The 27,698-nt window shown below is 46.1% G+C and overlaps 1 protein-coding gene across 1 annotated transcript in view; it reads left to right on the plus strand.

The window, feature by feature from the left end:
- The window catches only part of LOC129705977 (uncharacterized), a 126,055-nt gene extending 110,388 nt beyond the window's left edge, over window positions 1-15,667 (plus strand). Inside the window, exons 25-28 of the mRNA XM_055649951.1 lie at window positions 7,742-7,774; window positions 9,166-9,204; window positions 11,922-11,954; window positions 15,116-15,667. Coding sequence (XP_055505926.1) covers window positions 7,742-7,774; window positions 9,166-9,204; window positions 11,922-11,954; window positions 15,116-15,276 — 266 coding nt within the window. The 3' untranslated portion in view covers window positions 15,277-15,667. The remainder of the gene's footprint in view (window positions 1-7,741; window positions 7,775-9,165; window positions 9,205-11,921; window positions 11,955-15,115) is intronic.
- Window positions 15,668-27,698: the final 12,031 nt, after the last annotated feature.

Below are 27,698 nucleotides of genomic sequence, written 5' to 3' on the forward strand. Positions count from 1 at the left end.
CTGGGACCCCAGCTATTTACAATATATATTAATAATTTAGATGTAGGGATTAAGAGTAACATTAGCAAATTTGCAGATGACACAAAGCTGGGTGGCAATGTGAACTATGAGGAGGAAGCTATGAGGATGCAGAGTGACTTGGGTGAGTGGGTAGATACATGGCAGATGCAGTTTAAAGTTGATAAATGTGAGGTTATCCACTTTGGTGACAAAAACAGGAAGTCAGATTATTATCTGAATGGTGTCCAGTTAGGAAATTGGATGTATAATGAGATCTGGGTGTCCTTGTTCATCAGTCACTGAAAGTAAGCATGCAGGTACAGCAGGCAGTGAAGAAAGCGGATGGCATGTAGGCCTTAATAACTAGAGGATTATGTATAGGAGCAAAGAGGTCCTTCTTCAGTTGTACATGGTAGTAGTGAGACCACACATGGATTATTGTGTGCAGTTCTGGTCTCCAAATTTGAGGATGGACATTCTTGCTATTGAGGGAGTGCAGCGTTGGTTCACAAGGTTAATTCCCAGGATGGCGGGACTGTCCTATGTTGAAAGAATGGAGCGACTGGGCTTGACTACGCTGGAATTTAGAAGGATGAGAGGGAATCTTATTGAAACATATAAGATTATTAAGGGATTGGACACACTAGAGGCAGGAAACATGTTTCTGGTGTTGGGGGAGTCCAGAACCAGGGGCCACAGGTTAAGAATAAGGGGTAGGCCATTTAGAACGGAGATGAGGAAAATCTTTTTCACCCAGTGAGTTGTGAATCTGTGGAATTCTCTGCCTCATAAGGCAGTGGAGGCCGATTCTGTGGATGCTTTCAAGGGAGAGTTAGTTGGAGCTCTTAAAGATAGTGGAGTCAAGGAATATGGGGAGAGGGCAGGAATGGGGTACTGATTGTGGATGATCAGCCATGATCACGGTGAATGGCGGTGCTGGCTTGAAGGGCCGTCCGTCTGCGTGCGCGTCAATCTTCAAAGCAGCGGTGTTAAATCACAGATAAAAAGAAGACCTGAGAATAGTAAGATTGTGAAGAAACTAGAACTTCCAGATGACCTTGATAGTATGAGGGTGGGAGCGGTGGGCACGTAATTGCTCATCGTAACTCCTCATAAAATCAAGATCAAACTTCAAACTGGTAAGTTTATGACTGATGAGGACCGATTGTTCTGAGCCTCTGAGGTTCTCCGTAACTCTCAGATAGTGGTGTTAGTATGTTACCACCCACACAACCGTTGGTCCTCTGGATATGCCAAGAACTGCATCTCCATCCCTGGCATTCCTGGCCTGCTCTGTTTATCAGGTTCCTGATTAGGAATGTTATGTTGTTCATATTGGTGGTCATGTAGTCCAACCGTAGCTTTTGCAGTGTCTGGACTCTTTGGCAGCATACCACCTTCAGGGTTAGTTATAAGCGGTCCCCACTGTCAAAGTAGGGTTTGTACCATGCTCACATCCCATGTGTCGGTGTACCTTGGCCTTGGAGGTCTTAAATTGTAAATTCCCTTCATGAATTTTGTTGTAAAGGGGTGCGTTCCTATCGAACTGTGCCTGCTTCCGGCATCAGATTGGAGGAGAGTGCGCCTCTGGCACTATAGATGCACTATAATTTAGTTTATAGTTATAGTACAGTTGATAGGAACTCCAAGACATCTGTTATCCGAACTGTGTTGTATTTGTTCGGACAGTCCTATGCCTTGAAATGGCCTCCTCAGAATCTGTAGACCAACAAGTTATACGTTCATGTAGTGGATGGTTGCTCCCTCTAACTGGGTTCACTAGGAGGTCCCTGCTCTTGGGTACAGCCATTACTGGCTGGACTATAATTCCCAAAATATTTGGGGACCAGGCTTTAGGCCAATCTGGCACTACCAATATGCCTGTGGCTGAGTCTTGCTTGATTTTTGTCAAGCATCGGTTTGTGAGACAAATTGGCGGAAAGCACACATAAACATTCCTCCCCAATTGAGGGAGAAAGCATCCACTGCCTTGCTCCTGGATCCAGCTCGCAGGACACATATCTGGGTAACTAATGGTTAGTCTAGATGCAAACGGATCAACATCTGGTATGCCAAATCGTGTAGTTATTTTGTTAAATACTGTCTGATTCAACATCCATTCTGTGTTGTTATTAAACATTCGTGATCCAGCATCTGTCACTGTGTTATATCTACCTCGTAGATTTCCCAAATATTCCTCTCGATACACCAGTGCCAAATGTGGTTCGACAATCTGTTGTAAGATACAGATTTTACACCACTCTTGTTAATGGATGTATGCCACCGCAGTGGTGTTATCAATCTGAATTGAACAAGCACCGGTTGCATATCGCTACAGAGAGTCCATATTGTGCCCCCAACAATTCTGGGTTATTGATTCCATGTGTTGGGGAATTACAGACTCCTGCTCATTCCATCTTCCCCCACAGCTTTAGACTGTGTTATTGTGTCTCCCCATCCTTAGCCACTTGCATAGGTCTGAAGAACCTTCGATGGCTTTCGAACAAAATTTCCCTGAGCTGAGCTAGAATTTGACTATCAGGTCATTGCAGGCTTAATTAATAATTAGGCAAAGTCACCAACATATTTACTGTTTTTGCTAGTAAATTCTAGGTAATTAATTTCCCTTGTAGGTGTCAATTTTGATTTAACTGGATGGATGAGGTAACCAATTCTTTCAAACAGGGTTTTGGTTTGCTTGACTGATGCTTCTGCCAATTCTTGGTGACTCCAAAATGCAAATGTCCTCCAAATATGCCATTACTATGTGGTTTTGAGACCTTTGTAGTCCCAGAATTGGTTTCCGTAGTTTAGTCAATAGTCTAGGAGCTGATGTCAACCCATTTGGCCGAGCCATGCCATCCAGTTAAACTTCAAATATCTCCTGTTCTTAATGAATAGACACCGAATAGTATGCATCTTTGAGGTCGATGCATGCCATGTGACCATTTTATAGGAAGCTCCTATAAAAGAGTAGTTAGACCGTAACAAAAATTGCTGTTTCTAAACGTCTGTAGTGCACAAATGAGTTAAACCTGGATGAAGTGACATCCTCCATCTGTCACCTGTCCTGGAAGGCAATCCTGCCCAAAATACTGGGCCTGCCTTGAAGACAATTCCGGTCCGAGTTCCAAGTCTGCTTGGAACCTATGTATGTAGTGCAGTAAAAAATAATCACATGTTGTTATCTGTTTTTTAAAACCAGATCTGAAATTCATGTTATTGTCATTATGAACAAAAACACAAGAGTAAAATTACCAACATGTAACTGGTCCACAATCCCTTATTTCAGTAAACCCGGACCCACCTACCTCCATAGCTACCGGTGGTCTTGTGCTAAGCCCAAAGGCCCCTGATGCGGGTTCCTTTTCTCTCCTTGATTGGGAGTTGGACTGGTAGGAAGTGTGGATTCCATGTTTCTCCTGACTTCTGCTTGGGTCTTGGTCTGAAAACCTTATCATACTGAGCCTGCCTTGTCGGACAATTCTGGTCATAATTCTGAGTCTGCCTTGAAAGACGACTCTGATCATATTTCCGTGCCCAGCTTTCAAGCTACCACCGGCTTCAGTGAACTGCTTACCATCTATGGAGGTGTGGGGTGTGTTGTTGCCTACTGATGAAGTTTGCTTGTCGTTGGTACCTTGATTGGTCCGACAGTTTTTGCTTCCTTCTTCTGGTCTTACCTGAAGAGAGGATTCGGCGGCTGGTTTGTCTTAAGTCACCCTGATAGCGCTGTTCCCTTGCCGGCATTTGTGCGGATATTCTGTCAACTGCTGTCTCTTGAGGCCATATGCATGTGCTTCAGTATGTTCATACTTTAATTTGAGATTAGTTACCTACTGATCTCGAAACCAAATTTCGTTTGAACGTTATGTGAGGTTCAAATGACAAATGAATGGTATTGTATAGTATTGTAATTTGAGATCAGTTACCTACTGATCACTCACACTGCTCTCCATTGAGAGTGAGATTTGTAGGTAGCCCTGAAAACAGGTGCTGCCGCAGGCCCCTGAGGATACCTGCGCTGACATGGCCCCTCCTGCGGGCCTAAATGAGATTCTTGCTTTGGGTCAGACTGAAACTGACCGTGAATGCTCCTCTCCTCAGAGCAGGAGACATTTTCTAGATCTCTATCCAGGGAAGCACCCAGTGGAACCTGGATGATTGCAGAAGTATTACTTTTCTTTTGTGCTTATTATTTATTTTATGTAAAGCTTTTTGGTGCAAGTTAACTTAAACAGTGCTATATAAGTAAAAGTTACTTACTTACTTCCTTTCTTCTGCTTGTCCCTGGGAAGGTGTTCCCCCCCCCCCCCCCTCTGCTTTTGTACTCTGATTCAGAGTGGTTTCTTCCATATGTACTTCCTCCTCCAATGGGGAAGACATTGGGTTGACCCATTATGCGAGGCTCCCGGTACTGCCTGCTGTAGGCCCCGGGCTGACACAGCTCTCTCCTTAGAGCAGGTCTTTGTTGGAGCAACTTCTCCAAAAGTTGCTCCTATGTGGGAGAGTCATTCTCAGACGCTCTCCGTTGAGGGAGGGTATCCCTTTCCCTCCCCGGACTCTTCTGAGTCAACGGGTTGTTTGACTTGCGGGTGGATTTGCCCGTACTGCAGGACCACCAACGGAGCTCTCCTCCTGCAACAAGTGTCCTGCCGGTTCAGCTGCCGGCGCTGTGTTGGGAAACACCGTCGCCCGCTACTGGAAAATGCTGCGGTCTTCGGCAGCCAACTTCCCCGCAGACCGTATCCTCGACATCAGGGCCCTGAAATTACAAAAGGTTTCAAGCCCGAAAGAACGCAGGTAAGTGATTCAACTTTCCTTACCTGCCCATCCTAACAGCCTGGGAGGACGCAGTGCCTCTCCAGTCCGTCGCTTGTTGTGTTCAGACGTAATGACGCGCACGCAGACAGACGGCCCTTCTTCACGTAGTCACTCACATGACTCCGAAGTAAAATTACTGATATCTGACTTCCTCTTTTACAGCACCACCCTAAACTGCCACAATTGCTTCATCCAGCTAAATTTCAAATATCTTCCATGATTGTGATGAATGGGTACCGAATAGTATGCATCTTGGAGGTCTATGCATGCTAGGTAGTACCCTTTAGAAACCAGCTGTTTGTCAGTAAGAAAAGTTTTGAAATGTTTATACTGCACATTGGAGTTAAGCCTAGTTAGGTCAAGAATAATCCGACACCCACCATCCTTCTTTTGTCTTGGAAATATATTAGAGACAAATTGGTGAGATTGATGAGAAGACTTCTCAATTACACCTTTCTTGACTAATGTTTGAATCTCAGTGTGTACCTCCAAGGATTCCTGTTGTGAAACATCCGGCTAGGTGTATGCTGTGTAGGTGGACATAATTTAAAAATAAATTCAATCCGGAAACCTAGTATACTGTGCAGTGTAAAGAATTCTGATGTTATGCAACACCAATGATTGAAAAACAACCGTAATCTCCCACCCGGTTGTAACTGGCCACCTACCTCCGTGTTTTGTAGAAACTTCTGACCTCGTGTTCTGGAGGGAAATGGTGGCGTGCGCCAGCTGCGCCTACTTGACAAGGGCCGGCTTGGTCCTTGACCTGAATTTGCTTCAGCGGACCGTTTGTCGGGATGCTGCCGTCGGGGAGGATTTTTGCTGACCGGTTGTGCTCTGATGAGGTCAACTGTTTATACCTCATCATCTAGTTCTCTGACCTGCTTGGACAGGTCGTCCCCGAACAGCAAATTCGGTGGCTGCACGCTGCTCGTCTTGCACAGTGCTGCAAATTTAGGATTCAGCATTGGCCGGATCGCAGTCTTCCTCGAACAATTTATTTCAAACTGTGCATTGCACATGAGTGCAAGCGCATCCTGCTGAACTGGGGACAGAGGCTCATCATCCACTGACCCGGCAAAAGCTGTTATCCCTGATGCCAGGAGCTTGAGGATCTTCTGGACCCTTAACTCTTGGGCTCTGATCCCTGCTGCCATGTGCCCTCAGATTGGGTGGTTCACAGCTGGGACCTTGAGCGATGCGCAATTACCCGGTGTTTGGTATTTCTTGTGGGTTTCTTCTATAGTAAGGTCCTATAGTTGATGAGAGACCATATAGTTGATGGGCCTGGCCAGCTCCTCATTGATTTGTTTGCCCGTTCCGGCAGGTATGGCAAATTTGCATGCCATGCTTGGCACCCCTGATTCTTGGTCTCCTTGCCGGGAGGTATGCTCCTCAGCTAGACCTCCGATCTCGGAGTCAGAACAAAACTGACTCCTTGAGCTCACCTCCTCCAAGAGGGAGACATCATGCAGCCCTGTTACAGGTGCTGCTGCCACGGGCCCCCGAGGAGTCCTGCGGGTGACAAGCTCATCTTCCTCGAGCATTTGTTGATGGAACACCCTCTCCATGAGACGTTCCCAGAAATGGCACCATTGTGGGAGAACCAGCCTCCTGGCCCGACTCATCAGAGTCAACGAGCCTCTTTGGGTTTTTTTGGTGGCTTTCCGACCCACCGGAGTCGCCACGGTGCCTTCCACCGGAGGCCACTGGCCGTGCCACCAATGTCTCGGAAGGTGAGAGGGGCAGCCGCCCACTACCCGCATTCCTGTGGTCTTCCGAAGCTGTTTTTGCAGCGGACTGCCTCGACCTTCCTTTCATTGCTTTTTCCATTGCGGTCTCGCTCCTTTAAGACAAGATTTCCCGCCCGGAAAAAAACCTCAGCTAAGTTATAAAAACTTACCTCAGGGTATTTAACTTACCGCTGGCGGAGCTGCGCCCTGCCAGCCGGTCAGTGCGCCATGCGTCAAACGTAATGACGCGCATACGGACTGGCGGGCCTTCTCCACGGAATCACTCACGTGACACCGATGTAAAATACATTCTATCTGGCGGAGATTCGAGATGGAAATTAACACAGATGAATTTGCGACATGTGCCCTGGGATTCAGACAACCCAGACAAAGCTTAACATTTCAACCAATCACCAACTATCCAAATAAGGCTTTGCAACATTATTTAAACTATGTACATCTGGTTTGCATTGGCCCAATCAGTTCCATGCAATTTACACCTTATTGTAAGACTGTGCAGATGACCCATTCTTTCTCTGCAGCTCTTATCTTGGCCACAGACATGCTGGCACCATTCAGCAGCTTGTCCCAGTTCTGCAAAGGCACATTTAACTTGACCAAAATGGCCTAGCAGCACACAAGCACTTACTCAATTTTAATATCCTGGCTGCTCCAATTTAGCCAGGGTTACCAATTTCAGCAACCTGTCCACAGTTTAAAATCAGCTTTCCTCTGGTGAACACAAACATGTGTCTGCACCATGACATGGGGATCCGCCTGTCCCTTGTCAACATAGCCTCAGGGGAGCAGTGATGGCTGAGCAGGATCTGGGAGCTGAAGTCAGTCCCCACTGAGACAGGACTGGGTCAGTGAGAGCTCCTGTTGGGAGGCTGATTGCCTCTGGTGACCAGATTCCTTCTCGTTGTTCAGATTGTTGTGTGGTGCGGTGACTGCACCAGTGGACATCACACCAGAACTGGCGAAGGTGGTACAGCTGTTCAGGACTGGGGTGTCTCCAGATCCTTTTCCAATGTATTGGCCGTTGTTTAACGGGATGACTGTCTCTCCCCATCTCATTGAATTTACTGATTAGATCTGAATCTTCCACCTGTTCTTTAAATACATCGGTATCATCAGCATTGACGTCATTTATTGTGAAGTGATATTTGAATCCTTTTTTCCAGCAGACCATGGCAGATACCAACCACCCAGTGAAGGTCAGTCACAGTTTGAATGTTCTTGAATTTGGGGAAATAGTGATGGAACCACTTGTTCCCAGAGACAGAACCCTTTGTCTCTGGAGCTGGTGAAGATCTGCTTGTCCAGTGAATTTGTCTTCTTCTCAGGCACTTCCTCAGGTTGGAGGGTGACTCACTTCCACTCAGACTCATAGTCATACAGCGTGGAAACTGGTCCTTTGGCAAAAAACTGACCACAATACTCCAAATGTGGCTTCACCAATGTCTTGTACAACAGTAACATAACCTCCCAACTTCTATACTCAATACTCTGACTGATGAAGGCCAAGCTGCTGAAAGCATTCCTAAACATGATATATTCCTGTGACGCTAGTTTCAAGGAACAATGTACCTGTGATCCCAGATCCCTCAGTTCTACAACACTCCCCTGAGCCCGACTACATTGTGCAGGTACTGCCCTGGGTCCTGCCCTGGTTAGACTTTCAAAAATATAACCTCGCAGTAATCTCTATTAACCTCCAACAAGTTTAAACTATAATACTTGGTTCCCTTACCCTAAATGTGGGAATGAACTGCAGATGCTGGACACTGAAGATAGACAAACACTGGAGTTAATGGGCTGTCCCACTTTACAAGCTAATTCAAGAGCTCTCCCGAGTTTAACAAAAAATCAAACTCGTGGTAAGCACGTAGAATGTACATAGCGGGTACGCCGGAGCTCGGGACGTCTCTTAGCGGCTCGTAACGCTAACGGCAGGTACTCTGGAAACACGGTAAGCTCGTGAAGACTTGTGAAGATTATTCAACATGTTGAAAAATATCCACGAGACCCCCGAGTACCTACAAGCGGCCATTACAGTAATTCTCCGAGTTTGAATCAGGGGAAACTCGGGAGAACTGTTGAATTTGCTCGTACAGTGGGACAGCCCCTTAACTGCGCAGGTCAGGCAGCATCTCTGGAGAGAAGGAATGGTTGGTGTTTCAGATCGAGACTCTTCTTCAATCTGTAGAAGGGTCTCGACTCGAAATGTCACTCATTCCATCACTCCAAAATGCCGCCTGTCCCTCTGTTACTCCAGCATTTTGTGCCTATCCCTCACCCAAAACGTTGACATTGACGGTATCTGAGGTCCAGGCAATGATCCCTGCAGCACCGTTCAGTCACAGCCATCTAGCCTGAGATACTCATATTCATTCCTCATTCCTGTTTCCAGTACGTCTGTCAGCTTCCAAATTTCATTACAAATCTGCACATAGATTTACATATTCTCACATTATAAAATGGGAAGTCCAATGTTTTATCAAGATATTAACCCCCATCTTTCCCATGTGTAATTTTTGTATCTCTGTATATGCAGTGTGGTACTTTGTTCTTGAAAATGACTGATATCCGACTTCCTCTTTTACAGCACCACCCCATGAGCATTTTCCACCAGCTCAAGAACCAGGTAAGATCTGGTCTGACCCAGAGTCGGATATTAACCCCTCAAGCTCAATCTAGATTCAACTGTTTGTCTTCCTCCAATGTTTCGATGTTTTCTACAAATAGGAAACCCAGTTATTCTTTTGAATACGTCATCATTTTGAGATGTGATACCTTAACCTTCCCAGCAATTTCCTTTCTTTCACTGTGAACTGACCTTGTTATCCTTCATCACTAGACTGACCAATCCACATTGTTCCCCATGGTAACAAACGCAATGACCAGACGTGAAATACCTTTGTTTTGAAACATGGTTCCCTTGTTCACGCAGAGAAATACTTCATGATGAGAGGTAGTGAGGGGGCTCCTTTAGGCTGGCAAGGTGACAGGATGCCTGAGCTTTCCCTCTGCCCCCCCCCCCCCCCTCCTGCTCGGGCTGTTGGGCTCAGCAACCTGTCCACAGTTTAAATTCAGCTTCCCTCTGGCGAATACAAGCATGTGTCCACACCTTGCCATATGTGTCCGCCTGTCCCTTCTCAACATGGTCTCAGTGGAACAGTGAAGTCAGTCCCCACTGAGACAGGACTGGGTCAGTGAGAGCTTCTGTTGGGAGGCTGGTTCCCTTTGGTGACCAGATTCCTTCTCGTGGATCAGATTGTTGTCTGGTGCAGTGACTGCTCACCAGTGGACATCACACCATAACTGGGGAAGGTGGTACAGCTGCTCAGTACTGGGGTGTCTCCAGATCCTTTTCCAAGACTTGGCCTTTGTTTCACGGGATGACTTGAAAAGGGAACGGGTTTGATAAGGGAACTTGAGGTTAAGGAGCCTTTAGGAGGTAGTGACCAAGTTTTAATCTACAATTTGAGAGGGAGAAGGGTAAATTGGAGGTGTCGGTGTTATGGTTGAACATAGCGGAATCTGGAGTCATGAGGGAGGATCTGGCCAAAGTTGACCGGAAACATATCCTAGCAGGGATGACAGCGGAACAACAATGGCAGTTATTTCTGGGAATAATACAGAAGGTGCAGGATCAATTAATTCCAAAGAGGAAGAAAGATTCCAACTGGAGTAAGGGGAGACCGTGGCTGACAAGGGGGGAAAAAAGGGATAGTATAAAAATAAAAGAGAAGAAGTACAAAGATGAGCGGGAAGCAAGAGGATTGGGTAATGTTTACAGAGCAACAGAAGATAACTGAAAAGGCAACGCGGGAGAAAAGATGTGGTACGAAGGTAAGCTGGCCAAGAATATAAAGGAGGATAGTAAAAGCTTCTTTAGGTATGTGAAGAGGAAAAAATCAGTTAAGACCAAAGTTGGACCTTTGAACACTGAAAAAGATGAATTTATTATGGAGAAGAAAGAAATGGCAGATGAGTTGAACAGGTACTTTGGATCCGTCATCACTAAGGAAGACACAAACTATTTTCTTGATGTACTAATGGTCAGAGGATCTGGGGTGATTGAGGAACTGAAGGAAATCCACATTATGCAAGAAATGGTGTTGGGTAGACTGATGGGACTGAATTCCGATAAATCCCCAGGGCCTGATGGTCTGCATCCCAGGGTACATAAGGAAGTGGCTTTAGAAATCGTGGACGCATTGGTGATCATTTTCCAATGTTCTATAGTTTGGAACATAACATATACCAACCACCCAGTGAAGGTCAGTCACAGTTTGAATGTTCTTGAATTTGGGAAAATAGTGATGGATACACTTGTTTTATCGAGATATTAATCTGCATCTTTCTCATGTGTAATTTTAGTTTCTCAGTACACGCAGTGTGGTACTTTGATCTTGATAATGACTGATATCTGACTTCTTCTTTTACAGCACCACCCCATGAATATTTTCCACCTGCTCATGAACCAGGTAAGATCTGTTCTGACCCAAAGTTGAATATTCACCCCTCGAGCTCCGCATATATTCTAATGGTCTTCCTCCAATGTTCAAATGTTTTCTAAAAAATAGGAAATCCAGATATTATTTTGAATACAGATTCATTTTGGGATATGATACCATAACCTTTCCAACAATGTCCTTCCTTTCACTGCGAACTGTCCTTGTTATCCTTCATCACTAGAAGAACCAACCCACTATGTTCCCCTTGGTAACAAACTCGATGACCAGACGTAAAATGCCTTTGTTTTTGAAACATGGTTCCCTTGGTCCAGCGGTGAAATACTTCATTATGAGAGGTAGTGAGTGGCTCCTTGAGGCTGGCAATTTGACAGGAAGCCTGAGCTTTCCCTGTGCTCCCCCTGCTCGGGCTGTTGGGTTCAGCAACCTGTCCACAGTTTAAAGTCAGCTTACCACTGGCGAATACAAGCATGTGTCCACATCTTGACATAGGGGTCCGTCTGTCCCTTGTCAACATGCCCTCAGGGGAGCAGTGAAGTCAGTCCCCACTGAGACAGGACTGGGTCAGTGAGAGCTCCTGTTGGGAGGCTGGTTCCCTCTGGTGACCAGATACCTTCTCGTGGATCAGATTGTTGTCAGGTGCAGTGACTGCTAGCCAGTGGACATCACACCATAACTGGGGAAGGTGGTACAGCAGCTCAGGACTGGGGTGTCTCCAGATCTTGTTCCAAGTATTGGCCGTTGTATATCGGGATGACTGGCTCTCCCCATCTCATTGAACTTAATGATTAGATCTCTATCTTCCATCTGTTGTTTAAATACATCAGTATCATCAGCATTGATGTCATTTATGGTGATGTGATATTTGAATCATTTTCCCCAGCAGACCATGGCAGATACCAACCACCCAGTGAAGGTCAGTCACAGTTTGAATGTTCTTGAATTTTGGAAAATAGTGATGGATCCATGTGTTCCCAGAGACATAACCCTTTGTCTCTGACACTGGCTGTGGAGCTGGTGAAGATCTGCTTGTCCAGTGAATTTGTCTTCTTCTCAGGTGCTCCCTCAGGTTGGAGGGTGACTCACTTCCACTCAGTCTCATAGTCACACAGCATGGAAACGGGACCTTTGGCAAAAACTGACCATAGTACTCCAAATGTGGCCTCACCAATGTCTTGTATAACTGTAAGATAACCTCCCAACTTCTATACTCAATACTCTGACTGATGAAGGCCAAGGTGCTGAAAGCATTCTTAAACATAATACATTCCTGTGACGCCATTTTCAAGGAACAATGTACCTGTGCTCGCAGTCCTTCAGTTCCACAACACTCCATTGAGCCCGACTACACTGTGCAGGTCCTGTTCTAGATAGATTTTCAAAAATACAACATCTCGCACTAATCTCTATTAATCTCCAACAAGGTTAAATTATAATAATTGATTCCCTTATCCTAAATATGTTGGAATGAACTGCAGATGCTGGTTTACACTGAAGATTGAGAAACGCAGGGGTAACAGGTCAGATAGCATCTCTGGAGAGAAAGAATGGGTGGTGTTTCGAGACTCTTCTTTAGTCTATAGAAGGGTCTCGAACCGAAACGTCACCCATTCCTTCTCTCCAGAAATGCCACCTGTCCCTCTCTATCCCTCACCCAACCATTGACATTGGCGATGTCTGAGGTCCAGGCACTGATCCCTGCAGCACCGTTCAGTCACAGCCATCTAGCCCGAGATACTCATTCATTCCTCATTCGTGTTTCCAGTACGTCTTTCAGCTTCCAATTTTCATTACAAATCTGCACACATATTTACATATTCTCATATTAAACAATGGAAAGTCCAATGTTTATCGAGATATTAATCCGCATCTTTCCCATGTGTAATTTAAGTATCTCTGTATATGCAGTGTGGTACTTTGTTCTTGATAAAGTTTGATATCTAACTTCCTATTTTACAGCACCACCCCATGAGCATTTTCCACCAGCTTATGAACCAGTTATGATCGGGTCTGCCCCAGATCAGATATTCACCCCACAAGCTCCGTCTATATTCTACTATTGGTCTTCCTCCAATGTTTCAATGTTTTCTACAAATAAGAAATGCAGTTGTCCTTTTGAATACAGCATCATTCTGAGATGTGATACCTTATCTTTCCCAGCAATTTCATTCCATTCACTGTGAACTGACCTTGTTATCCTTCATCACCAGACAGACCAATCCACTTTGTTCCCCTTGGTAACATACACAATGACCAGACATAAAATGCCTTTGAAACATGGTTCCCTTGTTCCAGCGGTGAAATACTTCACGATGAGAGGTAGTGAGGGGCTCCTTGAGACTGGCAAGGTGACAGGAAGCCTGAGATTTCCCTGTGCTCCCTCTGCTCGGGCTGTTGGGTTCAGCAACCTGTCCACAGTTTAAAACCAGCTTCCCTCTGGGGAACACAAGCATGTGTCTACAACTTCTATGGAGGCCAATGTGCTGAAAGCTTTCTTAAACATGCTGTAGTCCTGTGACGCCACCCGTACTGTACCAACTATGTACCCGCTATCCCAGATCCCTCTGCTGTACAGCACCCCCTGGAGCCCCACTATTCACTTAGTAGGTCCTGCCCTGGTTAGACTTTCCAAAATGCAACAGCTTGCATTCATCTCTATTAACCTCCTTCAAGGTTAAACGATAACATTTGGTTCCCTTACACAAAATGTGCAGGAAGGAACTGCAGATGCTGGTTTACACTGAAGATAGACACAAAATGCTGGAGTAAAGATTTCTATAGACTGAAGAAAGGACTTGACCCAAAACGTCACCTATTCCTTCTCTCCAGTGAGGCCGCTTCTTCCTCTGTCACTACAGCTTTTTGTGTCTACCCCTCACCCAAAACATTGATGATCTTAACAATGCCTGAGGACCAGGCACTGATCCCTGCAGCATCGTTCAGTCACTGCCTTCTATCCCGAGACACTCCCATTCAATACTCATTCCTGTTTCCCGTACGTCCGTCTGCTTTTAATTTACTTATTCTCAAATTTTTATCAAGGGAAAGTTCAATGTTTATCAAGATATTAATCTGCATCTTTCCCATTGTTATTTAAGAAACAATAGGCACAGTAGTAGGCCATTCGGCCCTTCGAGCCAGCAGTGCCATTCACTGTGATCATAGCTGATCATCCACAATCAGTACCCCGTTCTTACCTTCTCCCCATATCCCTTGGCTCCGCTATCTTTGTGCTCTATCTAACTCTCTCTTGAAAGCATCCAGAGAATTGGCCTCCACAGACTTATGAGGCGGAGAATTCCACAAATTCACAACTCTCTAGGTGAAAAACCTTTTCCTTATCTCATGTTCTAAATGGCCTACCTCTTATTCTTAAACTGTGCCCCTGGTTCTGGACTTGCCGGACATCAGGAACATGTTTCCTGCCTCTACCGTGTCCAATTCCTTAATAATCTTATATGTGTCAATAAGACTTCCTCTCATCCTTCTAAATTCCATAGTATACAAGCCCAGTCGCTCCATTATATCAACATATGACAGTTCCGCCATCCTGGGATTTAGCCTCGTGAACATACGCTGCACTCCCTCAGTAGCAAGAATGTCCTTCCTCAAATTTGGAGACAAAAACTGCACACATTACTCCAGGTGTGGGCTTACTAAGGCCATGTACAACTGCAGAAAGCTCTTTTCTCCTATACTCAACTCCTCTTGTTATGGAAGCCAACATGCCATTAGCTTTCTTCACTGCCAGCTGTACCCGCATGCTTCTTTTCAATGACTGATAAACAAGCACCCCCAGATCCCGTTGTACTTCCCTGTTCCCAACTTGATGCCAATCAGATAATAATCTGCCTTCCTGTTTTTGCCACCAATGTGAATAACCTCACATTTATCCACATTAAACTGCATCTGTCATGCATTTGTCCACTCACCCAAAATGTCCAAGTCACCCTGCATCCTCATAGCATCCTCCTCACAGTTCACACTGCCACCCAGCTGGGTATCTGTGTATATATATATACACAGTGTGGTACCTTGCTCTTGTAAATGACTGATATCTGACTTCCACTTTTACAGCGGGACCCTATGATCATTTTCCATCGGCTCATAAACCAGGTAAGATCTGGTCTGGCCCAGAGTTGGTTATTCACCCCTCAAGCTCCATCCATATACATTTGTTGGTTTTCCTCCAGTGTTTCAATGTTTACTATGAAAAGAAAATCCAGTTATCCTTTTGAGTACAACATCATTTTGAACTTAAGTACCTGTGTCCAAATTTAAAATTACATGGCCTTGGTTGAATGTCTCCTCACCGAGAACTGTCCTTGTCAACAATATCTTTGGGGAGCAGTGATGGCTGAGCAGGAACTAGGGGCTGAAGTGAGGCTGGTTCCCTCTGGTGACCAGATCCCTTCTCGTGGATCAGATTGTTGTCTGGTGCAGTGACTGCTCGCCAGTGGACATCACTGCAGATGTGGGGAAGGTTGGATCATTGGCTCAGGTGTCTGGGATGTCTCTAGATAATGCTCCAAGTATTGGTCGTCGTATAAGGGATGACAGGCTCTCCTCATTGAACATACTGATTAAATCTGTATCTTCCATCTATTGTTTAAATACATCAGTATCATCGGCATTGATGTCATTTATGGTGAAGTGATATTTGAATCCTTTTCCCAGCAGACCATGGCAGATACCAACCACCCAGTGAAGGTCAGTCACAATTTGAATGTTCTTGAATTTGGGAAAATAGTGATGAGTCCACTTATTCCCAGAGACAGAACCCTTTACCTCTGACACTGACTGTGGAGCAGGTGAAGATCTGCTTGTCCAGTGAATTTGTCTTCTCAGGCGCTCCCTCAGTTTGGAGGGTGACTCACTTCCACTCAGACTCGTATCCATACAGTGTGGAAAAGGGCCCTTTGGCAAAAACTGACCACAATACTCCAAATGTGGCCTCACCAATGTCTTGTACAACTGTAACATAACCTCCAAACTTCTATACTCAATACTCTGACTGATGAAGGCCAATGTGCTGAAAGCATTCTTAAACATGATATATTCCTGTGACACCACTTTCAGGGAACTATGTACCTGTGCTCCCAGATCCCTCTGCTGTACAGTCCTCCCTGGAGCCCCGCTATTCACTGCGAAGGTCCTGCCCTGGATAGACTTTCAAAAATACAACAACTCGCACTAATCTCTATTAATCTCCAACAAGGTTAAATTATAATATTTGGTTCCCATCTCCTAAATATGTTGGAATGAACTGCAGTTGCTGGTTCATACTTAGGATAGGCAAATGCTGGAGTAATTGCGCAGCTTGTGCAGCATCTCCGGAGAGAAAGAATGGATGGTGTTTCGGATCGAGGCTCTTCTTCAGTCTATAGAACGGTCTCGACCCTAAACGTCACCCATTCCATCTCTCCAGAAATGCCACCTGTCCCTCTGTTACTCCAACATTTTGTGTCTATCCCTCTGTTACTCCACCATTTTGTGTCTATCCCTCACCCAAAACGTGACGTTGACGATGTCTGAGGTCCAGGCACTGATCCCTGCAGCATCGTTCAGTCACAGTCATCTAGCCCGAGACACTCACATACATTCCTCATTCCTGTGTCCTGTACGTTTGTCAGCTTCCAATTTTCATTACAAATCTCCACACAGATTTAAATATTATTATATTAAACAATGGAAAGTCCAATGTTTATCGAGATATTAATCCGCATCTTTCCCATGTGTAATTTTAGTATCTCTGTATACGCAGAGTGGTACTTTGATCTTGATAATGACTGATGTCTGAATTTCTCTTTTACAGCACCACCCCATGAGCATTTTCCACCAGGTCATGAACCAGGTAAGATCTGGTTTGACCCAGAGTCAGATATTCACCCTTCGAGCTTCGTCTATATTCTAATGTTGGTCTTCCTCCAATGTTTCAATGTTTTCTACAAATATGAAATCCAGTTATTCTTTTGAATACAGCATCATTTTGAAATGTGATACCTTAACCTTCCCAGCAATTTCCTTCCTTTCACTGTGAACTGACTTTGTTATCCTTCATCACTAGAAGGACCAATCCACTTAATTCCCCTTAGTAACATACACAATGACCAGACGTAAAATGCCTTTGTTTTTGAAGCATGGTTCCCTTGTTCCAGCGGTGAAACACTTCATGATGAGAGGTAGTGAGGGGCTCCTTGAGACTGGCAAGGTGACAGGAAGCCTGAGCTTTCCCTGTGCTCCCCCTGCTCGGGCTGTTGGGTTCAGCAAACTGTCCACCGTTTAAAATCAGCTTCCCTCTGGCGAACACAAGCATGTGTCCACAACTTCTATGGAGCCCAATGTGCTGAGAGCATTGTTAGTCCTATGACGCCACTTTCAGGGAACTATTTACCCGCTATCCCAGATCCCTCTGCTGTACAGCACTCCCTGGAACCCCACTATTCACTGTGTAGGTCCTGCCCTGGTTAGACTTTCCAAAATGAAACAGCTTGCATTCATCTCTATTAACCTCCTTCAAGGTTAAACAATAACATTTGTCCCTTACACAAAATGTGCTGGAAGGAACTGTAGATGCTGATTTGCACTGAAGATAGACACAAAATGCTGGAGTGAAGATTTCTGTAGACTGAAGAATGGACTTGTCCCAAAACGTCACCTATTCCTTCTCTCCAGTGAGGCAGCTTCTTCCTCTGTCACTCCAGATTTTTGTGTCTACCCCTCACCCAAAACATTGATGATATTAACAATGTCTGAGGACCAGGCACTGATCCCTGCAGCATCGTTGAGTCGCTGCCATCTATCCCGAGACACTCCCATTCAATCTTCATTCCTGTTTCCCGTACGTCCGTTTGCTTTCAATTTACATATTCTCAAATTTTTATCAAGGGAAAGTTCAATGTTTATCAAAATATTAATCTGCATCTTTCCCATTGTTATTTAATAGGCAATGGGCGCAGGAGTAGGCCATTCGGCCCTTCGAGCCAGCACCGCCATTCACTGTGATCATGGCTGATCATCCACAATTAGTGCCCCGTTCCTGCCTTCTCCCCAAATCCCTTGACTCCGCTATTTTTAAGTGCCCTATCTATCTCTTGAAAGCATCCAGAGAATTGGCCTCCACTGCCTTATGAGGTAGAGAATTCCACAAATTCACAACTCTCTAGGTGAAAAACGTTTTCCTCATCTCGTGTTCTAAATGGTCTACCCCTTATGCCCCTGTCCCACTTAGGAAACCTGAACGGAAACCTCTGGAGACTTTGCGCCCCACCCAAGGTTTCCGTGAGGTTCCCGGAGGTTTTTTCAGTCTCCCTAATGGTCGAAAGTGGTTTTCTCTTCTATGTTCCGGCGATTATTTCAAAAAATTAAAAACCGGCCTTGACTAAAAATAGGTTGCCGTTTTAAAAATCGGTAATTTTCTAGTCGAAGCCGGTTGCGATGCTAGTTGGATGTGGTTGCTGGTAGTGGAAGGTAAACCTCCGGGAACCTCAAGGAAACCTTGGGCGGGACGCAAAGTCTCCAGAGGTTTCCATTCAGGTTTTCTAAGTGGGACAGGGGCATTATTCTTAAACTGTGCCCCTGGTTCTGGACTTGCCGAACATTGGGAACATGTTTCTTGCCTCTACCGTGTCCAATCCCTTAATAATCTAATGTGTATCAATAAGATAGCCTCTCAACTTTCTAAATTCCAGAGTATACAAGCCCAATCGCTCCATTCTATCAACATATGACAGTCCCGCCATCCAAGGAATTAGCCTCGTGAACATACGCTGCACTCCATCAGTAGCAAGAATGTCCTTCCTCAAATTTGGAGACAAGAACTGCACACATTACTCCAGGTGTGGTCTCACTAGGGCCATGTACAACTGCCAAAGGACCTCTTTGCTCCTATACTCAACTCCTCTTGTTATGGAAGCAAACATGCCATTAGCTTTCTTCACTACCAGCTGTACCTGCATGCTTCTTTTCAATGACTGATCAACAAGGACCCCCCAGATCCCTACTTCCCCTTTTCCCAATTTGACGCCATTCAGATAATAATCTGCCTTCCTGCTTTTGCCACCAAAGTAGATAACCTCACATTTATCTACATTAAACTGCATTTGTCCACTCACCCAACATGTCCAAGTCACCCTGTATCGTCATAGCATCCTCCTCACAGTTCACACTGCTACCCAGCTGCGTATCTGTGTATATATATACAGTGTGGTACCTTGCTCTGGAAAGTGACTGATATCTGACTTCCACTTACAGCGGGACCTTATGCTCATTTTCCACCAGCTCATAAGCCAGGTAAGATCTGGTCTGTCCCAGAGTCGAATATTCACCTCTCGAGCTCCATCCATATATATATATATGTTGGTTTTCCTCCAGTGTTTCAATATTTACTACGAAAAGTAAATCCAGTTATCCTTTTGAATACTTCATCATTTTGTAATTACGAACCTGTCCAAATGTAAAATCAGATTGCCTTGGTTGAATGTCTCCACACCGAGACACCTGTCCCTTGTCAACAATAATTTGGGGGAGCAGTGATGGCTGAGCAGGAACGGGGGGCTGAAGTCAGTCCCCACTGAGACAGGACTGGGTCAGTGAGAGCTCCTGTTGCGAGGCTGGTTCCCTCTGGTGGGCAGATTCCTTCTCGTGGATCAGATTGCTGTCTGGTGCAGTGACTGCTCGCCAGTGGACATCGCTCCAGAACTGGGGAAGGTTGGATCATTGAGTCAGGACAGGGGTGTCTCCAGATCACGTTCCAAGTATTGGTCATCGTATAATGGGATGACTGGCTCTCCCCCTCTCATTGAACTTACTGATTAGATCTGTATCTTCCATCTGTTGTTTAAATACATCGGTGTCATCAGCATTGATGTCATTTATGGTGAAGTGATATTTGAATCCTTTTCCCCAGCAGACCATGGCAGATACCAACCACCCAGTGAAGGTCAGTCACAGTTTCAATGTTCTTGAATTTTGGAAAATAGTGATGGATCCACTTGTTCCTAGAGACAGAACCCTTTGTCTCTGACTCTAGCTGTGGAGCTGGTGAAGATCTGCTTGTCCAGTGAATTTGTCTTCTTCTCAGGCACTCCCTCAGGTTGGAGGGTGACTCATTTCCACTCAGACTCATAGCCATTCAGCATGGAAACGGGCACTTTGGCAAAAACTGACCTCAATACTCCAAATGTGACCTCACCAATGTCTTGTACAACAGTTACATTATCTCCCAACTTCTATGCTCAATACTCTGACTGATGAAGGCCAAGGTGCTGAAAGCATTCTTAAACAAGATATATTATTGTGAAGCCACTTTCAAGGAACTATGTACCTGTGATCCCAGATCCCTCAGTTCCACAACACACCCCTGAGCCCGACTGCACTGTGCAGGTCCTGCCCTGGACAGACTCAATTACTTACGAATAACATGGAATAACTCGGAGTGGCGGCGCGGCTCTGGCTGCAGCGGCTTACCGGCGGTCCCGTTGTCTTTGTGCTTTTTATGTTGTTTATTTTGTTTGTTTAGTCTAGTTTTTGGTTTTAGCTTGTGTTTTTGGGGGGGGGGTTGAAACGGGGTTTGCAGTCTCTCCCTGCAGGGGAATACGACCTTTTTGTCGTATTCCCCTTCTCTGCCTCCGTCTGCGCTGAGGCCTAATGGAGCTGACGACCTCGAGGCTCCGGAGGCAGAGCACCGTCAGGACTCGCCCTGAGCTCGCTCCCGTGAGGGTCCGGCTCAGGGCTGGAAGAGGCTGGGACGCTCCCGTGAGGGCGGCCAGCCCGAGGGTGGAACGAGGCTCCCGTCGGAGCGGCCGAGCTCGGGAAGGTGCGGCGCTGGCAGCCCGAGGGAGGTTCGGCGCCCAAGTCGGGGCGGCCCGGTCCGGGGGAGAAAGCGACGCCCAAGTCGGGGCGGCCCGGTCCGGGGGAGAAAGCGACGCCCAAGTCGGGGCGGCCCGGTCCGGGGGAGGTTCGGCGCACGTGTCGGGGCGGCACGGTCCGGTGGAGGTTCGGCGCCCAAGTCGGGGCGGCCCAGCCAGAGGCTGAAGACGGCGCAGTACTCACATGAGGGTGGCTGGGACGGTGTTCTGGCGGCGGTGGCCTGAGTCCGGGGTTCGGCCGCGGGCCAGCAGCTGCTTCTGCAGAACTGGTGGGCGGCAGCTTCAACCACCCCGGTCCGCGGTGTTTGAGCCGCGGGACTGTTCTTAACATCGTCCGGGGGGCGGGTATCGCCCCAGCGCAGAGGGAGAAGAGGAGGGAAGAGACTGCGACCTAAGACTTTTGCCTCCATCACAGTGAGGAGATGCTGGGTGGACTCACTGTGGTGGATGTTAATATGTGTTTATTGTTGTTTTATTGTATGGTATTATATGTATGACTGCAGCAATTTCATTCAGACTTCTGAATGACAATAAAAGGCTATCTATCTATCTATCTATCTATCTATCTATCTATCTATCTATCTATCTATCTATCTATCTATGCCGACATACTACAACCTACTTCGACTAAACCTACGCGTAAAAAAGTATCGATTTTTTTCACGGCAACCTTTTTTTATTCGCAAGCATTTTTTAGCATGTTGAAAAATATGCCTCGACCTAGCTGAGGCCTCGAGAACGCGGGGACTACTCTTGAGCATGAAGGAGACTTACAAATACCACGTAGGACCTCGTGTCGACCATGAGTCGAGGGCAAACTTTTCTAAACTCGCCACTTAGGTCCCGCAGTGGGACAGCCCCTATACAGTGTGGAAACGGGCCCTTCTGCCCACCGAGTCCACACCCACCAGTGATCCCCGCACAATAACACTCACTAGGGCCAATTTTGCATTATATCATCCAAATATCCTGCAACCTGCATGTCTACTGAGTGTGGAAGTGAACCGAGGAATTCGAAAAAACCCACGCAGGTCATGGGGTGAACGTCAAAAATTCCATTAAGACTGCTCCCATAGTCAGGATCGAACCCTGGTCTCTGGCACCATAAGACAGTAGCTCTACTGCAGCGTCACCGTGCCTCCCTAACGAGGGGCTACCTGAGGTTGGCAAGGTGACAGGATGTATGAGCTTTCCAAAGATAGAACAATGCAGGCGTAACTCAGCGGGACAGGCAGCATCTCTGGATGGTAGGAGTGGGTGAGGTTTCGGGTCACGATCTTTCTTCAATCTTTTGCAGGGTCTCGACCCAAAAGTCACCCATTCCTTCTATCCTGTGAGGAAGCCTGTCCCTCTGTTACTCCAGCATTTTGTGTCTACCCCTCACCCAAAACAGTGAAGACATTGAATGTCTGATGACCAAGCATTGATCCCTACAGCTCCATTCAGTCACTGCCATCGAACCCGACACTCCCATTCTTTCTTCATTCCTGTTTCTTGTATGCTTGTCTGCTTCCAAATGTCATTACAAACCTGTAGGCAGATTTACATATTCTCATATTTTAATAAAGGGTAAGTCCAACATTTATTGAGATATTAAGCTGCATCGTTCCCATGTGTTATTTTAGTTTCTGTGTGTACGCAGTGTGGCACATTGCTCTTGATAATGTGTGATATCTAACTTCCTATTTTACAGCGGGACCCTATGAGCATTTTCCACCAGCTCATGAACCAGGTAAGATCTGGACTGAGGCTGTCAGATATTCACACCTTGAGCTCCGTCTATATTCTATTGTTTGTTTTCGTCCAGTGTTTCAATGTTTCCTTCGAAAAGGAAATCCAATTATCTTTTTGAATACAGCATCGTTTTGAGATGATAACTTAACCTTCCCAGCAATTTCCTTCCTTTCACTGTGAACTGACCTTGTTATCCTTCATCACTAGACGGACCAATCCACGTCGTTCCCCTTGGTAACAAACTCAATGTCCAGATGTAAAATTCCATTGTTTTTGAAACATGGTTTCCTTGTTCCAGCAGTGAAACATTTCATGATGAGAGGTAGTGAGGGGCTCCTTGAGGATGACAGGATGCCTGAGCTTTCCCTGTGCTCCCTCTGCTCGTGCTGTTGGGTTCAACAACTTGTCCACAGTTTAAATTCAGCTTACCTCTGGTGAACACAAGCATGTATCCACACCATGACATAGGGGTCCGCCTGTCCCTTGTCAACATGCCCTTGGGGGAGCAGTGTTGGCTGAATAAGGACAGGGGGCTGAGGTCGGTCCCCCCAGAGACAGGACTGGGTCAGTGAGAGATCCTGTTCGGTGGCTGGTTCCCTCTTGTTACCAAATTCCTTCTCAGATTATTGTCTGGTGCAGTGACTGCTCGTCGGTGGACATCATGAGCAGCGGCAGAGCTGCACAGAACTGGTGTGTCTCCAGATCCTATTCCAAGTATTGGCCGTTGTATAATGGGATCACTGGCTCTCTCCATCTCATTGAACTTGCTGATTAGATCTGTATCAAGATCAAGATTCAAGATTCAATTTAATTGTCATTTGGACCCCTTGAGGTCCAAACGAAATGCCGTTTCTGCAGCCATACATTACAAACAAATAGACCCAAGACACAACATAATTTACGTAGACATCCATCACATCGCTGTGATGGAAGGCCAAAAAAACGTATCTCTACACTACACTCTCCACCTCCCCCCCCCCCCCGATGTCAGAGTCAAAGTCAAAGCCCCCGGCTGGCGATGGCGATTTTCCCGCGGCCTTTAAAGCCACGCCGGGTGGTGCAAGGTCGCACACCGGGTCTTGGTGTTAGAGCCCCCGGCGTGCGCTCGCAGAGTCCCGAAGCCATTCGAAGCCGCGCGGGACGGTGATGTCAGGCCCCGCTCCAGGAGCTCTTCAACACCGCAACTCGGGCGGGAGAAGTCGCGTTGCGAGAGCCCTGAAAAGCGGTCTCCCTCCAGGGACCCGCGGGCTCCCGGTGCCGCCGTCCGCCTGACCCGCAGTTGCAGCCTCCAAATCTCCTGAGGTCGGGCCGCAGCAGCAGCAGCGCTCCACCACCGCTCCGGACTCGGCCAGCTCCGCGACGGTGAGGTGAGTCGGCACCAGAGTCCCCGGTCTTCTCCTGTTGGAGGCCGCTCCTCGTTGCAGCCCCAACGACAACGGAGACCCGACAAGAAAAGGTCGGGTCGCCCATGCAGGGAGAGATTTAAAAGTTACCCCCTCCCTCCCACCCCACCCACACACACCCCAACAAAAAATAACAAAAACTACATAGAAACATAGACAAAAAATAATAAAAACGCGGACGGGCTGCAGAGGCCGCTGCTGACGAGAGTCGCGCCGCCAATCTTCCATCTGTTGTTTAAATACGTCGGTATCATCAGAATTATATCATTTATGGTGGTGATATTTGAATTCTTTTTCCCAGCAGACCATGGCAGATACCAACCACCCAGTGAAGGTCAGTTTGAATGTTCTTGAATGTGGGAAAATAGTGATGGATCCACTTGTTCCCAGAGACAGAACCATCTATCTCTGTCACTGGCTGTAGAGCTGGTGAAGATCTGCTTGTCCAGTGAATTTGTCTTCTTCTCAGGCGCCCCCCTCGGGTTGGAGGGTGACTCACTTCCACTCAGACTCATAGTCATTCAGCGTGGAAACGGGACCTTTGGCAAAAACTGACCACAATACTTCAGATGTGGCTTCACAAATGTCTTGTACAACTGTAACATAACCTCCCAACATCTATACTCAATACTCTGACTGAAGAAGGCCAATGTGCTGAATGCTTTCTGAAACATGATATATTCCTGTGACACCACTTTCAAGGAACTATGTACCTGTGATCCCAGATCCCTCAGTTCTACAACACTCCCCTGAGCCCGACTAAACTGTGCAGATCCTCAGATTTCACTGTACCTTAATTGGCACTTGTGACAATTAAATTGAATCTTGCCCTGGTTAGACTTTTAAAAATTCAACAGCTCACATATCTCTATTATCATCCTTCAAGGTTAAAATATAACATTTGGTTACATGGAAGATAGACAGAACAATGCTGGAGTAACTCAGCAGGACATGCAGCATCTCTGGATGGTAGGAGTCGGTGTGGTTTTGGGCCAGGATATTTCTTCAGTCTAAAGCGAAGTCTCGACCCAAAGGTCACACATTCCTTCTCTCCTGTGAGGAAGCCTTCCCTCTGTTACTCCAGCATTTTGTGTCTACCCCTCACCTAAAACATTGAAGACATTGAATATCTGATGACCAAGCATTGATACCTACAGCTCCGTTCAGTCACTGCCATCGAAACCGACACTCCTATTCTTTCCACATTCCTGTTTCTTGTATGCGTGTCTGCTTCCAAATGTCATTACAAATCTGCAGGCTGATTTACATATTCTCACATTTAAATAAAGGGCAAGTCCAAAGTTTATTGAGATATTAAGCTGCATCGTTCCCATGCGTTATTTTAGTTTCTGTGTGTACGCAGTGTGGCACATTGCTCTTGATAATGTGTGATATCTAACATCCTATTTTACAGCGGGACCCTATGAGCATTTTCCACCAGCTCATGAACCAGGTAAGATCTGGACTGAGGCTGCCAGATATTCACACCTCGAGCTCCGTCTATATTCTACTGTTGGTTTTCCTCCAATGTTTCAATGTTTCCTTCGAAAAGGAAATCCAATTATCTTTTTGAATACAGCATCATTTTGAGATGATAACTTAACCTTTCCAGCAATTTCCTTCCTTTCACTGTGAACTGACCTTGTTATCTTTCATCACTAGATGGACCAATCCGCGTCGTTCCCCTTGGTAACAAACTCAATGCCCAGATGTAAAATTCCATTGTTTTTGAAACATGGTTTCCTTGTTCCAGCGGTGAAACATTTCATGATGAGAGGTAGTGAGGGGCTCCTTGAGGCTGACAAGGTGACAGGATGCCTGAGCTTTCCCTGTGCTCCCTCTGCTCGTGCTGTTGGGTTCAACAACTTGTCCACAGTTTAAATTCAGCTTACCTCTGGCAAACACAAGCATGTATCCACACCATGACATAGGGGTCAGACTGTCCCTTGTCAACATGCCCTTGGGGGAGCAGTGTTGGCTGAACAAGGACAGGGGGCTGAGGTTGGTCACCCCAGAGACAGGACTGGGTCAATGAGAGATCCTATTCAGTGGCTGGTTCCCTCTTGTTACCAAATTCCTTCTCAGATTATTGTCTGGTGCAGTGACTGCTCGCCGGTGGACATCATGAGCAGCGGCAGAGCTGCACAGAACTGGGTGGCTCAAGATCCTGTTCCAAGCATTGGCCGTTGTATAACGGGATCACTGGCTCTCTCCATCTCATTGAACTTGCTGATTAGATCTGTATCTTCCATCTGTTGTTTAAATACGTCGGTATCATCAGAATGATATCATTTATGGTGGTGATATTTGAATTCTTTTTCCCAGCAGACCATGGCAGATACCAACCACCCAGTGAAGGTCAGTTTGAATGTTCTTGAATTTGGGAAAATAGTGATGGATCCACTTGTTCCCAGAGACAGAACCCTCTATCTCTGTCACTGATTGTGGAGCTGGTGAAGATCTGCTTGTCCAGTGAATTTGTCTTCTTCTCAGGCGCTCCCTCAGGTTGGAGGGTGACTCACTTCCACTCAGACTCATAGTCATTCAGCATGGAAACGGGCCCTTTGGCAAAGACTGAACACAATACTTCAGATGTGGCTTCACCAATGTCTTGTACAACTGTAACATAACCTCCCAACATCTATACTCAATACTCTGACTGAAGAAGGCCAATGTGCTGAATGCTTTCTGAAACATGATATATTCGTGTGACACCACTTTCAAGGAACTATGTACCTGTGATCCCAGATCCCTCAGTTCTACAACACTCCCCTGAGCCCGACTACACTGTACAGGTCCTCAGATTTCACTGTACCTTAATTGGCACTTGTGACAATTAAATTGAATCTTGCCCTGGTTAGACTTTTAAAAATTCTACAGCTCACATATCTCTATTATCATCCTTCAAGGTTAAAATATAACATTTGGTTACATGGAAGATAGACAGAACAATGCTGGAGTAACTCAGCAGGACATGCAGCATCTCTGGATGGTAGGAGTCGGTGTGGTTTCGGGCCAGGATATTTCTTCAGTCTAAAGCAAGGTCTCGACCCAAAGGTCACCCATTCCTTCTCTCCTGTGAGGAAGCCTTCCCTCTGTTACTCCAGCATTTTGTGTCTACCCCTCACCCAAAACATTGAAGACATTGAATATCTGATGACCAAGCATTGATACCTACAGCTCCGTTCAGTCACTGCCATCGAACCCGACACTCCTATTCTTTCTTCATTCCTGTTTCTTGTATGCTTGTCTGCTTCCAAATGTCATTACAAATCTGCAGGCTGATTTACATATTCTCATATTTTAATAAAGGGTAAGTCCAAAGTTTATTGAGATATTAAGCTGCATCGTTCCCATGCGTTATTTTAGTTTCTGTGTGTACGCAGTGTGGCACATTGCTCTTGATAATGTGTGATATCTAACTTCCTATTTTACAGCGGGACCCTATGAGCATTTTCCACCAGCTCATGAACCAGGTAAGATCTGGACTGAGGCTGCCAGATATTCACACCTCGAGCTCCGTCTGTATTCTACTGTTGGTTTTCCTCCAGTGTTTCAATGTTTCCTTCGAAAAGGAAATCCAATTATCTTTTTGAATACAGCATCATTTTGAGATGATAACTTAACCTTCCCAGCAATGTCCTTCCTTTCACT

The sequence above is a fragment of the Leucoraja erinacea genome, chromosome 18 (assembly GCF_028641065.1).
Source record: "Leucoraja erinacea ecotype New England chromosome 18, Leri_hhj_1, whole genome shotgun sequence".
Taxonomy (NCBI): Eukaryota; Metazoa; Chordata; class Chondrichthyes; order Rajiformes; family Rajidae; genus Leucoraja; species Leucoraja erinaceus.